Source organism: Heterocephalus glaber, unplaced genomic scaffold, assembly GCF_053883595.1.
Source record: "Heterocephalus glaber isolate CG9 unplaced genomic scaffold, H.glaber_assembly_v1.0 deba00001497, whole genome shotgun sequence".
Taxonomy (NCBI): domain Eukaryota; kingdom Metazoa; phylum Chordata; class Mammalia; order Rodentia; family Bathyergidae; genus Heterocephalus; species Heterocephalus glaber.
Window position 1 is genome coordinate 7,656,941 of NW_028258320.1, and position 17,984 is coordinate 7,674,924.

Genomic DNA, 17,984 nt, shown 5'->3' on the forward strand with positions numbered 1-17,984 from the left:
GAAGAGACATCCTGGTCCTGCCGTCTGCACCTGCTCATCTGGGATAGAGTTCGGCCTGGGAACACGCGAGACCCTAGTCCCTCGAGCACCTTAGGGAATGCGGGGAGTGACAGTGACTTCGGCTTGCCCACTGGCAAGGGCTTTTAGGGATTCATTGGGTTCCAAGCCCCTGAAGGGAACCCAACCTAGAGTTAAGAACGGGGCTTGGTGCGATACAGGACACGTCCTTCCTGCTGACTGATTCAGCCTTGCTGTGGCACCTGTCTCCAGGTAGTACGTGAGTCCAACCAATCGGAAAGGGAGTTACATCCGATGCCAGCTGCGACATCCAATAGCAGGAGGCGTCTCAGACTCGACCCCACAGGTTCTAGCCCGCGGCGCCCGGCGGCTGCGCGTAGTAGAGGCGCCTTCGGCACCTCAGGTCCCGGGGAGGTAGTGACCGCGGCGCGGGTGTGGCGACTGCGCAGGCGCCGCCGGAGGAGCCGTCCTTTCCCGTGCAAGGGTCTCCAGCGCCTCCGGGCACCCGCAAGCGCCGGGTTCCGCGCGCTGAGAACTGGCCCCGGAGAGTGGGCGCCTCGCGCAGGCGCAGTCGTTTCAGAGGGAAGGTCATCGCCCCCCCCCCCCCCCCGCCGTCCACGGGGGTTTTACGGAAACAGATGGTGAGGCCCGGGCCCAGTCCTGCAGGGTACCCGCGTCCCCGGGGCGCCGGTGGTCACGTCCGGGGGGCACCCGGAGGGGAGGAGAGGTGGACGCGTGCGGGGGTCGGAGGTTACGGGATCTGGGCGGCCCGCGGGGGGAGTGGAGGCGGGAACGGTGGCCCAGACCTTGGGTTGCGACGACTCTCCTGGCTCCCGGTCCCTGCTGCACCTGCCTGAGTAGCAGAGCTTAGGTTAATAAGTATATGTGATTCGATAATATATGTAAAACTGGTTTTCTAGAACGCCAGTAGGCCAGATAGTGAGATACCGTTTAAGTGCTTTTTATGGCCGGATACTGGGTTAAGTCCTGAACAAACAACGCTTCCTTCCCTAGTCCTAACAATGCTGTAAACTGATAGCGTCCTGTTTGGGGCAGGGAAACTCAGGGACCTGTTGGAGATTGTGTCCAGGATTGTGCAGGGCGATAGACAGGTGCGTGCAGGTCACCAGGCCCAGCTCCGGCTTTGCTGAGCCCTTAGGCGACTTGGGAGACCCAGGTCCTGCAGAAAATCAACTGCTGGTTTTAGTACTGTGGTTCTCTTGTCTTCTTTTTTTCTGGATTGCTTCAATGTGTTTTTAAGGAAACTAAGAGCTTGCAAGTTCTCCTATTTGTTCCTTCCCTCTTCTTTAGTTACAAAATAAAATTTGCAAGAATTTCTGATGAAAACACAAGGATATTGTGGAGGAGGGGTATTTTACTATGTAGAAAGTCAAGTAAGTGTAATTGTTTTGAAGGTGCCAGAAAATTTTGTGTAGACCAGAAAACTGGAGAATAATTCAGAATCCTAGAATTTTAAAAATGAGAATAGTTTTTCAGGGAGTGGTTATAATTTTCCCTTAGACTGTTAAAAACAGCCGAGCATAATCTTAGAGCAAAGTTGTCTTTATGTACAATGTTATTTTAAAGCCATTTAGGAGCTTCATTGTATTACAGAGCAGATGACATGCTAATAGTGACAAATGTCTTTCACCATATCCTTTCTGGACTTCACATGGGCTGTGAATGTCAGTGAGAGTTGATGGACATGCCTTCTATCCGGGCAACAAAGTCATTCCAGAGGAGGTAGAGGGTGTTTTCACCCCTGAATTGGAGGGAGACACATTGTACTTCAGTTGCTGCTGGCATGGGCAGTTCTTTTCTTCCCTGTGCTATATGTTTTTGGTGTGAAAAATTGCAGAATTTCTCCTGATAATTTTAACAGTTTCATTCCTTAAAGCTTGATTTTCATTCTTTAAAAGTACTTGAGAATTTTTTCACTGGTTGTTTGTTTATAGCTCACCACTTGCTGTTAGAATGAAACAGAATGTGGTAGTGTTAGATCCAGGCACTGATAATGAAAGAGGAAGACATTCTGGCAAGTGGAGCTCTGTTACTAGTTTGGGGATTATTACGTGCTTTACTGAGGTCATGCAATTAGTAAGAGCTGATTACTTTCTGAGCTCAACCAATCACTAGAATTCAGCTTCACCATATGTAAAAGGAGATTAGACTAAATTATTCATAATTTATTTTAGTTTCACAATACTATTCTTCTGCCTGTCATGGTACAGACTCCCCCCCGCTCCCCAGAACAGCAGCTCTGTAGCTAGAGTGAAAAGGGCAAACTGATTTTGAGAGCCTGTTCTGCAATCTTTGTGAGTCCCCATTTTAGGCTCAAGGAAACTGAAGCTGGAGAAAATAGCACTGACCAAGGTCACCTGTCCAGTAAGTGTGAGCACACTTCCGGAACACTGCTGGCTTCAGTCTTTCATCTTTCCGCTTTGTCCATGCTGTGAGCCTGAAGACAGGCACGGTATACTTGGATCCAGGCAGTGTGCTAGGAGATTACTCAATTTTAGGATTAACAGTGTGTGTCCCTTGAGGACCCCTTTTACTCAAGGTTTGGGAAAGAGATTTGGATTTGGATTTTGTGGGAAAAGGCCAAAGACAGGTTGAGGTTTTTTTATGGTGGTATTTTGCATATGTAAAGTGATATAAGATATTTTCACATTAAAAGACTTGGGATACAAAATTCATATGACTTTGAGGTATAATGAGATGACAGAGATGTTTCCTCTTTTGTGGTAGGGGATTTAAGATTACAATTTCACTTCTGCTTTTTAAAAAATAATAGTTTTATTGAGGTATAAGTCATATGTCATTTAGTTCACTGAAATGTATGGCTTTATGGAGTTGTATAACCATTACCACAGTCAATTTGAAAACATTTTTATCACTCCCAAAAGAACCACACACCCTTTGGCATTTACTTTTCCTAACATCTAGCCCTAGATAACTCATATACTTTCTGTCTCTATAGATTTGGCCATTCTAGGCATTTCAGCTAAATGGAATCATACGTAAGTGACCTTTTGTAACTGCCTCTTTCACTTAGCATAAAGTTCCAAGGTTTATCCAGGTTGTAGCGCATTATTAGTGCCTTATTCCTTTTTACTGCCAAATATCTCATTTTATCGCTATGCCACATTTTGTTTAATCATTTATTAGTTGTGGACATTTGATTTGTTTATTAGTTTTGGACTGCTAATCCTGCTTTGAATATTTGTGTACAAGTTTTTGTACAGATACATGTTTTTATTTTTCATGGGCATGTATCTGTTGATAGAATTGCTGAGACTTATAATAATTCTATATTTAACCTTTTGAAGAGCCTCCTGAATGATTTTTGAAGTGGCTGTACCATTTTACATTCCCACTAGCAGTTTATAAAAGTTGCAATTTCTCCATATACTCTCCAACACTTACTGTTAATGGTTTTTTACATTTACTCATTCTAGTAAGTATGAGGTAGTATTTCCTTGTGGGTTTTGATTTGGATGTCTTTAATGATGTTGAGCATCCATTTATGTACTTGTCATCTGTATTGTCTGTAAGAAATCTCTTTTTAGATCTTTTACTTATTTTTAAATTTGAGTATTTGACTTTCTATTACTTAGTTAATAATAGTTCTCTATATAGTCTACATACAGTTCCATCATCAGATAATTTGCAGTATTTTCTTCTAATTATTGAATTATCTTTCTACTTGATGAAATTCTTTGAGGCACAAAACTTTTAAAAATGAAATCCAATTCATTTCTTTCTCTTTTCTTTTTACTCACTTGTGGTTTTGATGTGGTATCTATAAGAAGTTTTTGTCTAATCCAAGGTTATGAAGAGTTGATCCTGTCTTTTCCTCTAAGAGCTTTATAGCTATCACTCTTAACTTAGGTCTGTGGTCAATTTTGAGCTAATTCTTGCACCATGGGTTGAATTGTCTCGGCATCCCTCAGATCGTAAAGGTTACTTTATTGGAAAAACATCCTGTGATGTCACATTTGTAATAATTCTTCTAAGGGTTTAGTTTCAACAAAAAGTCAGTACAGTGTATGAATCTCCAGGACCATGTTACAAAGAAGCCTTGATGCTGTCGAACAAAGTTGATTGAAGTGTAAAGCTGGTCTTTGCCTTGCCTGATTCATTACTTCGATCATTTATGCCATGTTTTGAGTGTTAGATATTTGTGTACAGCATTTTTCTTCTGATACATGACATGTGCATATATTTTTGTGTTATGGATTTAGTTATGTTAGATATTTGTTGAATACTTTTTTTTAAAATGACCTAAAAGTGTCTGAGTAAGACTTCATGTTTAGAAAATAAATTTTAGGGTGTTCTAGAAACACAAACTAGTATGGAAGAGCTGTGACCTGTAGGTTACCAAGACTAATGATAATTATCTTACGTGTCATGGTGACAGTGAGGAATGGTGAATGAAAGTGAAGGCTGGCAATTATTTCTGTACCTCTCACAGTAGCTTGCAAGCAGGTTGGATCTGAGGACTGGCAGGGCTCAAATGCTAGACTGAGGTATCTGGACTTTTTGTGTAGGAAGGGGTTCCTTTGAACTTTTTTAATTTAGTTTTTAGGGAAGTGTCCTGACAGAGCTGTGCTGAGGAAGATTAAGTTGGCAGCAGATGCTGGGTAAGAGAGGGGAAGGCGACCAAGATAGGAGAGCAAGTAAAGAGACGCAGGGCCCTGGCCAGAGCTGCTGAGGACCCAAGGAGCACATGGAGGCCAGAGGGGGAGTGGTGGCTGTTGGGAGTGCAGTGTCCTGGACTGCACTGCGGACCACTGCATCGGAGGCTCCAGGGTGTAGAGACCCATGGCTCTGCTGTGACCCAGCTTCTCCAGTGACTCTTGTGTGTCCCGTGCTGTTAGAAGACAGGAGGCAAGGTGGCTAGACTGGCAGCTGATGGTGAACTCGGGAGATCTCCATGTGCCCGAGAGAATGGGAAGCTGTTTTAAAGGATCAGAGAACTGAGGCAAGGGAAAGATTTGTGAGCCTGAATGACGTACTCATTCTGACATACATCCAGTGGGATTTGGCAGCAGAGTGGTTTTTGCAGTGGGATTGTGTGGGAATGTAGAATGGTTACTGAGGTGAAGAGCTAGGCAAGTAAATAAGGTTTTTAAAAATAAATTTGTAACTGTTTTTTCCTCTTGAAAAGATACTGTGTGTCACCTCTTTGCTGTTTTAAACTTACCCTGTTAATGGAAGCAAATATTTGGGTGTGAGGAAGTGGCTGTATTCAGAAGCACAGAGTTAAATTCCCAGCCCTTTTTATTTTTGTTTTGAGATAGGATCTTGCTGATCTGCCTTGCCTGGTCTCTGATTTTCAATCCTTCCTGCCTCAGCCTCCCAAGTATCTGAGATTACCACACCCAGCTCACTTCAAGCTTTCCTGGAGACCTGCCTGCATTTGACCGAAGTTCTAAAATCAGCCCACATAATACTGGCTTCTAACTGAGGCAGGAGTTAAGTTGTGCATAAACACTGTGCCGCAGAACTCTCGACGCTGAATGGAAGGGAAGTAGCCCTGTCTGGATTCTGATAGCTGGAATTGTTGAGCTGTGGCGTGGCTGTGTGCATGTGAGCTATCTTTTTATTACTTGTGGTTTATTGGATGGCACCAATGACAGATGTTCTACGCCCCACACTCAGAAAGCTGCTGTGTCCCTTTAAAATGATAGGTTTTCCAATCCCAAAGAGCCTCACAAATTCTGGTCTTTGATCTTCAGAACTTTAAGTCACTGTTTTTCAAAGGGATCACAGCTTCACTCCATAAGTATCTGAATGACCACCACACCACAGATCAAAAGAAAGTCTCTGCCTTCAAGCAGTTGTGATGCAGTTGGGAGAAAGAAGAATCCACAGTACGTGGCTGGTGAGCATCTTTATCCAGTTGGCTGGTGGCCAGCTGCTGGTACCTCTGGGCCTCGCCAGGGTCTTCTCACTGCAGTCATGACCCCCACACCTCAGTCTGACCACAGCCTTTGCAACTTTGCCGGGCAGTGACGCATCACACATCTGTTCTCTGACTCCCTCAGAACCTGCGGGCTTCTCCCACATCTACCAGTTCAGCCCCAGGGCTGCTGCTCTAGTCTCAGCTGCTCTCAAACCAGCGTCTTCAGCGTAGGCAGCCTTCCATTTTCGTCAGTGTTTGAAGCCTGGGTAGGGTCAGCTGCCTGCTCTGTGCACATCTGTGCCAGGGCCACTTGGTCCATAGGAAGAACAGTGTCGCTAATGAAAACCCCTGGCACCCGCTCTCAGCATGGCCCGCCAGTGCTCCTGCATCCACATCCTCCCTTCCATCCCCACACTGACTGTTCCTGGCGTTCTCTGCTCTGCAGACCTCTGACCCTTCTACCACCCTGCTCGCTTTCAGTAACGGACCCAGAGAATGTGGTGCCCCCAGCCCCAGCCTCAAACCTGTCAGCTGACCTAGCCTTCCTCCTCCTCTTCTGTAACAATGGAGGGGGCACTTGGGCCTTCCAGAGCACAGCATTCCACCTAAACCGTACATCATTTTTTTGTTCTTTCTTTTTTGTGGTACTGGAATCGAACCTAAGGTCTCATGCGTGATAGGCAACCACTCCACATTTGAACTGAACCCCCTGGACCTTTTTAGTTTATTTTGGGACAGGGTCTGGTCATGTTGCTCAGGTTGGCTTTGAGCTTGTGATCCTCCTGCCTCAGCCTCTTGAGGAGCTGGGATTGAAGGTGTGCTCGCCTGCTCCTGGCTGTGTATCCTGTTTTCCTAGAGACCAAAGAAGATGGAGTGTGATGTCAGGGATATCTCTTAGGTGAAAGTGGCTTTGTAATCCATGAATAGTTTTGAAAAGGAACAAACAATTTGCAAACACCTCTGAACCTGGATTATTAAGAACAGTTAAGTCTTTGACAGTAAAATGGCAATTTGAGAAGGATCAGATGATGACATTTATTTAACAGCTGTCACATTTCTTCAGAAGTCACTGTGGCATCCATGTTCCTGCAGACTTGCTGGTCACTGTCACCTGAATACTGGGCCAGGTGGAGACTGAGTTGAGACCTTTTTCTCAAACAGCTCCTTCCTTCCTTCTCTCCCTCCTCTCTCCTTTTTGTTTTCTCTTTCTTTCCTGCTTGCTTGCTTTTCTCTCTCTCTCTCTGTCTTTCCCTCCCTCCCTTCTTTGTCTCTCTCTCTCTCTTTCTTTTCTTTTTTTTTTTTTTTTGTGGTATTGGGGCCTGAATCCAGGGCCTTCTCGCAGAGCTACATTCCCAGTATTTCCATATTTCATTTTTACTTTGAATTTGCCCAGGCTGGGCTTGAGCTTGCAATTGCCCTGCCTCACTCAGCCTCACAGTGCACTGACCTTACAGGCACGTGCCCTTATACTCCACTGCATTTATTTCTTATCCCTCTTTTCTGCCAGTGGTTTTCCACAAGGACGGCCGTTGAGCCAATGTGGTTGGATTTCCACCAACTATTTCTGTGAGTAAAGGAACTGTAGGGCACTATTCGGTAAATTAGAAAAATCGTGTCTCCCTGGAGCCTCTGAAAACTTGTGTTATTTGTATTTGTACAGAAGAATCTGTTTGTTTCTTCATTTGTTCTGTATTGAAGGAAGAATTTCTGCTGGTATGGACAAGCGAGGCAGCCAAGTAGGAGGAGTATTTGGGGGCAGGGAATGGCCTTCTCCCCTTCAGAATGTGAGGAATGTGTCAGAAGGAAATTGGGCCAGTACACAGGCAATTAGTATTTACTCCAACTTTAGCTTATTTAAATGACATTTAATTTTAAGTTACTGTAGATCATGCTGGCATATAAAGGTTATGAATGTCAATATTCTTCCTCTGTTGGCTGCATCTCTGAAACTTAACACGCATCCAACAGCGTGACGACTTAATGGCTTGTGTCTCCCATCTAGGAGCCCTGATCTTTGCCCCCGGCACGCTCACGATGACGTTCCTAGCGCTGCTCATGTTTTCCAGCCTGGTGACTGGCTGTGGAGGGAACTCTTCCTATAGCTGGCCACCCAGGTTGCTGCTGGTGTCCTTTGACGGCTTCAGAGCTGACTATCTGCAGAACTATGAATTCCCTCACCTCCAGAATTTTATTAAAGAAGGTGTCTTGGTAGAACATGTTAAAAATGTTTTCATCACGAAAACATTCCCAAACCACTACAGCATCGTGACAGGCTTGTATGGGGAAAGCCATGGCATCGTAGCCAATTCCATGTATGATACGGTCACAAAGAAACATTTTTCTGACTCCAATGACAAGGATCCTTTCTGGTGGAATGAGGCGGTCCCGATCTGGGTGACAAACCAGCTTCAGGAGAACAGGTCGAGCGCTGCTGCTATGTGGCCTGGCACGGACGTCCTCATTCACAATGCCACCCCTTCCCATTTTATGGATTACAGCCCCTCGGTGACGTTCAGGGAGAGGCTAAACAACATCACCGAGTGGCTCAGTGCTTCCAACCCACCGGTCACCTTTGCCACACTCTACTGGGAGGAACCAGATGCAAGTGGCCACAAATATGGACCTGAGGATAAAGAAAATATGCGCCGGGTGTTGAAGGAAATCGACGATCACATTGGGGACCTGGTCCAGAAACTCAAAGTGTTGGGATTATGGGAAAGTCTCAATGTGATCATTACAAGTGACCACGGGATGGCCCAGTGTTCTGAGAGCAGACTGATAAACTTGGATCTCTGTGTTGATCCTTCAGACTACAGCGTCATAGACTTGAGCCCCGTGGCTGCAATACTTCCCAAAATAAGTAAGTGGATTGTTCTCTGAGCGACACTGTGGTCCGAGTAAGGCAGTGACTGAGGAGGGAGTGTGCATGGAAGAATGGTGCTCTGGCTCCTTGCAGCCTGGGACCCATACTCCTGCACACTTTGTGTGCTCTCGCTGGATGTACAAGCTGTGAGCAGCTGGCGTCTGGATTAGGTTCGGTGATTCTTCCTCTGCGTTTTGGTGTATTTCTTGATTATTCATCCTAAGGGAAGAAGGAAATTTTTGTCCTTAACATGTTCATGACGGGGCTGTAATTCATATGCCTTGCTGCTGGGTGACTCTATTTTCAATGTGTTATGTTCTTGCTAGCTTGAACCCCCAGAAGTACATGTATGATTAGATCCTCCTGTGCCACTGCTGTTCCTGCCACTCGATGGGACATTCATGCCTGTCCCACTCATGGTTCAAGCCAGCGGGAGCGTGTTAAAGAAATCTTTGTTTTAGGGTAAAACATACCTTTCTTTACAATTAGTAATGGGTAGTAATACATAATTAGTTTCTGTTTACTTAAAAGCTCAATATGAAAATAGTATCCATTCGGTAAAAGTGATGAGGTGTGTGATGTACATGTGTGTGTCTCTATCCCCAACACAGTCACATAATCACATAATTATTCTGGTTTTTTAAGAATTAAAAGTGATTTAATAGATGATATTGTCCAAAATTTATTTTTAGTTAAACATATTTTTCCTTATCAGTCAACTATGACTTTTCTTTTTTATAGATATAACAGAAGTTTATGACAAATTGAAAAATTGTAGCTCTCACATGAATGTTTATCTCAAAGAAGATATTCCTAACAGATTTTATTACCAACATAATGATCGAATCCAGCCTATTATTTTGGTTGCTGATGAGGGATGGACAATTGTACAAAATAAATCATTATCAAAATGTAAGTATTTAGGGTATTTCTGTTGTATCCTAGGGATCCACCACACATTGTTTTGTTAGGGTAATTTGATTTAGATATGTTTGCACAGGATTATTGGTTACCATTATTAGTATTTGATAGCAATCTATGGTAACCACAATAACACCCTTAGATTATAAGGATGGGTAACCTTAAAGGTATAGTTTTACCTCCTCACCAAAACTATGGTTACTGTCAGTAATTTTCAAGATCACTTCTTTAATTTGTAAAAATAAAGGGGAAGTAAAGAAATAAAGCTAACAAGGGAGATTAGCTACTTCAAAATCCTTATCTGGTGTGTGTTAAAATTTTTTCTGTAATCCCGAATCTTTCCCCAGTGAGAAAATCATTTCCTTAATTTCCTCTATTTAGATCTGTATTTCCTATATTTAGACCACTGAGCAAGAACCAGAAAGTAAATTTTAAAAATCCACTGGTAAATAAAATAGACCTATCAACATTTCCCCAAAAACAGAAATGTACAGGGATGAACTGTAGGTCTTCCTCCAAGGAAGCTAAGTTTTCTAAATTTACATTCACTTTTAATACTTTCAGTCTGATTTCGTAGTTCATAGCAGGGGTCAGCACACTTTTCTGGAAGGGCCAGATAGTAAATACTTTAGATTTTTGTGGGCCAGCTGGTATCTGAGCTGGTTAGCTGTGCTTCCATGGCCTGTATATGAGTTGAGGTGGTCTGCTCCCTGGACACTGACTTACAGGAACAGTCAGAGGGCCAGACTTGGCCATGGGCTAAAGTTTGCAGACCCTGCTACATCAGTCAAGGATAAGACAGACTCACAGTCATAGGAGTTGATATATTATTTATCTCTGTGTTATTTTATATAATCGGTGTTGCAAACCTGTACAATACAGAAAGAGAACAAAAGCATTCCATAATCCCTCACTACAGAGATAGACAAATATTGTGGGAGTTTCCTCCTCATTTTATTTCCATAATTTGTATATGCAAACTGTATTATTGAAATCATTATATTCTTCTTTTTGTCATATTGATCACGTTATTTTTATTATGAAATATTTCAAATACAATTAAAGAATAACACACCCCAATACATTTAACCCTACAGTTATCCTCACTTAATATGAAAGTGGAAATTTATTAAATGCAACTGAAGTACACAAAAAGACAACATTTATTAAAATAAAGCTAAAAATCGGAACTCTGGTATTGGAGGTTCACCAGGGACCTGTTTATCCTGCTTTTCTCTGAGTCAGATCAAGTCCCAAGTTGGTGTCATATGCTTTCATTCCACATTCAATTCCAGAGCCTTTTATGTGGTGATCTCCTGAATCTGACCCCCTGGGGTTGAGGTGCTTATTGACTGTCAGCCAGTGGTGCATTCTGCTGTCTGGTTAGTGCAGGAGCACTGGAGATAAGGGAGGCTGGGTCTTCTCTCCCCAGGCATGCGGAACCCTCAGCCTCACTGCTCTTTCTGTCACCAGTGCTCAGCAGTGAGTTTTGCAGATGGTGGTAGAAGTCGGCAGGTGGAGTCAGTAGGGCTGGGGGTGAGAGGTGGGTGAATATGGATGAGGAGTAGAGTTAGCAATCTGAGTGATGTCCAACCCAGGGCAAGAGGGGTGCATGTGTAAGAGGAAACATGGCTAAACTGAAGGAAAGGCCGATTTTAACTCTGGCTCCTGTCTGGTGCAGCTAACCAGAATTGCAATGGACAGGAGTTAGGCTGGATTTTTAAAGCTATATACAGCTTATGAAGTGAATGTATTTATTCCAGAAGCAAGTTATTTTATAATAAGGCCAATCTTATTAATACCATTTTGTTCTTTTTTCAGTAGGTGACCATGGCTATGATAATTCTTTGCCTGCTATGCATCCATTTCTAGCTGCTCATGGTCCTGCCTTTCACAGAGGCTACAAGCAGAGCACCATAAACATCGTGGATATTTACCCAATGATGTGCCACATCCTAGGATTAAAAGCACAGCCCAATAACGGAACCCTGGGGCACACCAAGTGCTTACTAGTTGACCAGTGGTGCATTCATCTCCCAGAAGCCATTGGGATTGTCATCGGTTCGCTCTTGGTGCTGACCATATTCACGTGCCTCACAGTACTCATGCAGAAAAGACTTTCTGCACCCCGCCCATTTTCCCGGCTCCAGCTACAAGATGATGATGATGATCCTTTAATTGAGTAACGGGCAGGGGTTCCTACAGGGTCTGATTAATCCCAACACTAAGGATACATTCAAGGAATAGTGTTACAACCATGAAAAAGTATGCTTTGAAAGACACCTTAGACCAAGCATGCTGAAAGTATTTTGTGTTTCCTTGTGCTTTGTTTTGGGGCATTGCTAATACAAACAACCCTGACTATAGTAAAGTTGCTAGTAAATCAGTTAATACCATCTGTTTCTCTAAATAGCTTTTCCAGGGAAAAGTACCACCTTTTTTTTTTTTTTGCAGTGAAGATGATACATTTTAAAATGCAAATATACCAAAGTTTAGTAGGCATGTTTTTCTAATAAATTTATATATTTGTAAATGAAGCAATTTGTGAATTTTGTGTATCAGAGAGGAAAAGTTTTCTATATTTTTATAGTTTCCTTTAACACATTCACAATGGCACCATAATTCATATAATTCATATGTCTCACTGCTGGGTGGCTCAGAACCACTGTGGTTTGTGCCTGAATGTCCCTTGAGCCACATGGGACAGTCCCACTGGGTAGTACAAGCTGCCCCGTGGGGCAGTTGTGCATGTACCATTGATGGTTCAAGCTGGCTGGAACGTGTTAGTTTTTATCCCAAGTAAATCTTAGAGGTGGGAAATTCTGTGATGGTTAATAAAATTGGTTAGCCAGCCCCTTGCCCCAAATCCTGCATATGAAGAAACCATTTTAAGAAAAGATGAACAAAACCATGAGGACCATGTGATACAAAGCCTCAGTTGCCACCACTATATCTTTAAGATGCTTAAGCCTTTGAAGCCTCCAAAGTTGAATCTTCTGGAGATTATTGCTAATAAGAAAATCAGAAGAGAGAAAATACTTTTCTGTTTGTGTTGAATGCCTTTGGGTGGTGTGTGCGCATGTGTATGCGGGTGTGCCTGTGTGTGCTTGTGCTTGGCTGCGTGTATCCATGCAGATGTTCTGTGACTTACTGTAGGAGGCCCCAGGGGACTCCACTGTGGTCAGGCGTCCAGTCCCCTAGAACACAGCTCTCAGGAATGGTTATTTTTGCACTGTGTATTTATTTACTTTTACCTAACTCACAAAGTCATACTTTTAAACTCATTAATTTTTGTTATCATTTCTAGCTTTCTCATGTTGTTTATTGTAACCTGAAGTATCCAAGTGTGGTAGAAAACGTGGGACCTGAATACAAACCTGATTTTGGTTGTATCAGAATGATGAAGAGAGATTTCTATATTTACCTTTGGGACGTTATATCTTACTTTTGAGACAGTAGAGTAGCAAAGAAATCTAAAGTGAAATTTAGTGTCTTCGGATCTTGGGACCGTCCATATGTTAAGTGGTGGACTAGCCTTATGCTGGCTGGCTATCTGGATCACAAACTTGGTAACTTTTTCACATACAGAGCTAATCTGCAGTAAGTGTACAGCCCAGGTAGGTGTTGGTTATCTGTGGTGTCGGTCATCAAACACAGGACGTGTTCTAGGGGTCACTGCTAACTTCCTGAACCTGGCCTGTGGTGTCTGTTAAAACTGGGATCTTGGAGGGCCAGGGATTTAGCTCAGTGGTTTCACCGCCTGCTGTGTAAGCACAAGGTCCTGAGTTCGATCCCTGGTACCCCCCCCCCCCCAAAAAAGAAGAAGAATTAAAAAACTGGGATTTTGGGAGGTGTTTCTGTACCCCCCATAAAGAATCCATGTGTTTATGGATTTACCAGTAGGTCATAAACCCTAGGATATTAAGAACACTGGATTGCTTTTGGATATTTTCTGATTTTTGTCTTCACATACAGTAGTTATAATAAAGGTTAATAGTTTAAATGAAATAGAAAATTTCCTTTCTACTTCAGTTTCTATTTAAAAAATAACAACTGCTACATTTCAAGTCTTGTTTTTTTAAATGGTGGACATTTTCAAAATATCTAACAGTGGAATGTTTGACACTAGTTGGTTCTTTGGAATGGTTTCAGTGATGGTTTTGAGTTTTAGAAATCCGTTTACAAGGTTTCTAGCTGTGAGTGGATTTGGTGTGGAATGGAGTAAGCCAGATGTCCAGTCAGGGTCTTAACTCTTCTACGGGACTTTTACCTCATTATCTTTTCTTTCATTCTCAAAAGGATAAATTAGGTAAATTTTAAAGTATATTTTGATGAGATAAAATTAGTATTTGTTTAATCAGAGACATTTATATATCATTGTATTAAACATTGTACTAAGTCACTGATGTCTTTAAGAAAATTATCATTATGAAAGCCAATGACTCCTGTAGTGACTGAGAAAATTTTTTACTAAAACTAGTAGCTTCTGACCCGAGGCTCGGTGTGTATCTCATTAAGTGATTAACTCACATGCTGCTGTGTTTTCTGGGAATGGGAAGTATTTGGCTCCAACCAAGGGTTCACTGATCATGAACCCAGTACAGAGGTAATAGGAAAACTTGATGGAGTATTTTTTGTTAATTCAGTGGGTAAATTCAGAATAAATCTGTTTAATTGTAGGAATAATTGTGCTGCTGTTATTAATGTATAATAAGTTTTTCTGGCAAACAGCAATAGAATAAAAATACTTGAATGCCTTGTGCTCTACACTTTGTGGTATTATATGATTAGGCTTCCTTTAAGAATTCACAAATGAGTTGCTGAAACATTAAAAGATTAAAATGCCTTTACACTGTTGGTGTTTTCTTTCTTTGCCTGTGTCTTGTATACTTCAGGGAAGATTATGTTCAATTTTTATTTGTAGGGTTTTGCTACGTTGTTAAGATATAAGGTTACAAATGAAGGACAAAGATTAGATGTAAAGTATGTATTGTCAATTCTTAAAAATAAGTGTGGTTTAAAGAAATTCATAAGTAGTGCCTTAAAGAAAAATATATTTTGATGATATTGTTTGAGTTAATGACTTTACATTATGTGAATAAAATCTACCAAAACATTTTACTGTAATTATTTTGTATAAAGTCCACTGTCATCGGTGATTTTTAAATTTGTCACCTTTTGCAAAATAGACATACTGTGATAGATGTGTTGTCAGAACTTTGGAAATTTTGCAAAAACCTTCATAAGCATTCATCACAGGTCTTTTTTAATATAGAACCTAAGATTAAGGGTATAACATTTAACCAAAATTTTAAAAGTGTATAAAATGTGGAGTCCAGCATGAGGCTGTCATTGGAAAGAAAGCCAAGGTAAATGTGCAGAGCCTCCAGAACTACAATTTATTGGCTTACAAAGAAGGGAAATTTTATAAGCTGTTTATAAAACAGAAGGAGTTATGGCATTTAAACTTTGTTTTGCATGTGGCTATCGGCCTTTAATGACTTACTCAATGATTAGAGTCAGTGAAGTTCCCTTCAGTGAGCAGTATTCATTCATTTGCTATTTTTACAAAATTCAGTGAACAATGGTAGGACCTGTGGGAAAACAGAACAATAAAAGTTGCATTTTTTACTCTGGAGAAGAGTCCGCTGAAAAGTGGAGAAACTTTATACCTGAAGATTTCTTGTTTCTGCTCATGGTTGCGCTCCTGCTGCAGAGACGCTGGTCTCCAGAACCCTTTCCAGGCCTGAGTCTCCTGCAGTCGGTGCCAGCCCTGTCTCTGAGCCACCTGTGCCCCTGTCACACGACGTGTGTGTGTGTGTGTGTGTGTGTAGATGATTGTGAGTGCTGAAACTGCCAGTCCTCTGACTCACATCCCATAGTCAGAGCTGCCTAGAAACTAAGCACAGTCTGTACCCACAGAGCAAGCCAAATGCTGTCCAGGCTGCTGCATTCCCGCGCCTTCTAATGCTTCGATGCCTGAAATCTAATTTCACATTAATATACTGAACCTGATGCTGACTTCCTCTGACAGCTCGGTGCTGATGAAAAAGGCACACACGTCTCGGGTATGTATCTCCCTCTGCAGGAGAAATCTGAATTACTAGTCACCTGATCACTCCCTTTCATACCCACCATGTTCAGCCTCACCACCATAGGCCAGAGCAACGTAAAGCATCCATAGGAATCGGCCCCAAGCAAATCACGATGACCACAAGCTACACGCGTGTTTTTGAAAAAGTTCCTGCAGGGCAGACCCAGTGCTGCTGCCTGGCTGCCACATTGTGGAATCGTGCACTGAAGAGGATGAATGACTTTCACAGAATCTTTGTGAAGCCCCCTCCCTGAACCACTTCTTGTTCCACTCTGAAAAGGAATGTAGGAAGGAAGTATACTTATGAACAAAAATCCTTAACAATGTATTATTTAATGGAACTCCGCAAGCATTCAGAAGGATAATGTGCGTAAGTGGGGTTTGTTATGACGGTGCAGCATGAGTTTGATCGCCGAAAAATCTGTTATCCTCTCTATTTCAGGAAAAAAACATAGAAAGGCATGTGGGAAAACAATACTTGTTTATCATTTAAACAGAGTGCAGACTCAGACTAGCAGGTAACTTCTTCAAGCTGTTAAGTAGCATACAGCAAAACAAAACAAAAGCACAGGTAATATCGCAGTAGATGGCAAAATAGTAAATGTTTTTCTCCTAAGGTCGGGAACAGAGCCAAGATGTCTATTCTTGGTGCTCAGATTTACCATTTGCAAAGGCCCAGTGTCCTAGCGAGTGCTGGCAGGGAAGAATGGGGTTGTCTGAGCCTGAATCCCATCTCTGCATCGTTGCCTAACCTGAGACAAGTCTCTTCACTTCTGATCTATAAAGCGGAGTAAAAGCAATATTAATTCACTTGGTTGTTGCAAGTCTTACTGGGTCGTTACATATAAGGCATTTGGAAGAGGGTTTGGGAAATTGCAAGTTCCCTATAATGTCAGTATTTGTCATTAAGCTTTTTACACTTAAAAGTGAGTCAGGAAACTTCTGTTTCCAACAATGGTAAAATAAAGGGTTGAATCAAAGCTACCATTAAACCAGGAGTTCTGAGCTAAATGTTTCCCCTACTTTTTAGGAAGATTAAAGATATTTAAAAATTAAGAAAATTTTGAGGTGATTTAGGTTTGCATGGGGTTCTAAGAAATAATAAGACATCCCTGGGTGCTCTGGTTACTTCCCATTTTGAAAATGGTAATTTCCTATCACAGCCAGATGCTGATATTGATATAACTCACCAGTACTCTTCATATTTTTCCCTTACCAGAAACCAGACTTGGACTTTGACCTCCCACTCTCCAGAACTGTGAGCAATAAATGTCTGTTTAAGCCATGCCGTATGCAGTTCTTTGTTACGGCATCTGGAGCTAATATTTTAAATATTTAATTTTAAATAGTTTAAATGCCTGAAGAATACTGTATATTTCCTGTTTATAATCTCCCTTTGTTTCTAAAGCATTGTCATCTCAGAAATGTTACATAAATGAGATTTTGCAGTCTTTAACTTTTTCTGCGTTGGTTTTTCCATTCAGTGTAGTTCACCCACATTTTTATACATAAGCTGCTCTTCTTCACTGCTCATTTTCCATGGTGTGTTTGTGAAACCGTCCAACAAATTGAAGGATATCTGATTCTAGTGTTTGATTATTCCACATAGAGCCACTATGAACATTGTGTTCAGGTTTTCTTGTGAATGCGAGTTTTCATTTCTTTGGGATGGAAATGCCCAATAGCAGAAATGCTGGGACACATTTGGTTTTTTGTTTTGTTTTGTATTTGTTTGTGCACATGAGTTTATGCTACTGGGGATTGAACCCAGAGCCTTTGAACTGAGAAACATCCTCAGGCCTTTTTTATTAGTACATGTAATGATTTTTTTAAAACCTGTATGATTGTCTCGATTTCATTTCCCATATTTTTATTGTCTTATTTTTGTCACACGCTAAAGTTTTTTTTTAGTTTACTTTATTAGTACACGTGTGTGGTGCATAATCTTGACATTCCCTGTGTGGAGCTGGTACATGTACATAACATGTCCCAATTCCTTTTTCATTCCCTTCCCTCCTTTTTTTCTCCTCCTTCCCATTCATCCATCTCTCAATCCCCTCTCCCTTTTAGAAATGTCTACCTCCATACTTATTATCATCTACCTCTTATTTTGCTCATTATTTTTATTCTGGTTTTCTCATATGAGAGAAACCATGTGATATTTAAGCTTGTGTGTCTGA

The 17,984-nt window shown here is 41.8% G+C and overlaps 2 protein-coding genes across 4 annotated transcripts in view; one reads left to right on the top strand and one right to left on the bottom strand.

Annotated features, from left to right (window-relative positions):
• On the top strand, positions 1-13,520 carry Enpp4 (ectonucleotide pyrophosphatase/phosphodiesterase 4). 3 transcript variants are annotated; one of them, XM_087184632.1, is made up of 4 exons: positions 1-270; positions 7,929-8,786; positions 9,531-9,701; positions 11,532-13,520. In XM_087184632.1, exons 2-4 carry the CDS (start codon positions 7,961-7,963, stop codon positions 11,894-11,896), a joined length of 1,362 nt encoding a protein of 453 aa, XP_087040758.1. In that variant the 5' UTR covers positions 1-270; positions 7,929-7,960; the 3' UTR covers positions 11,897-13,520. The 3 variants fall into 3 exon arrangements, with proteins under 3 accessions (XP_087040758.1, XP_004846486.1, XP_004846484.1); XM_004846429.4 differs by lacking the exon at positions 1-270 and adding an exon at positions 355-659; XM_004846427.4 differs by lacking the exon at positions 1-270 and adding an exon at positions 5,650-5,905.
• Positions 10,539-17,984, bottom strand: part of Enpp5 (ectonucleotide pyrophosphatase/phosphodiesterase family member 5) — a 20,470-nt gene continuing 13,024 nt past the window's right edge. Inside the window, exon 4 of the mRNA XM_087184633.1 lies at positions 10,539-11,240. Coding sequence (XP_087040759.1) covers positions 11,056-11,240 — 185 coding nt within the window. The 3' untranslated portion in view covers positions 10,539-11,055. The remainder of the gene's footprint in view (positions 11,241-17,984) is intronic.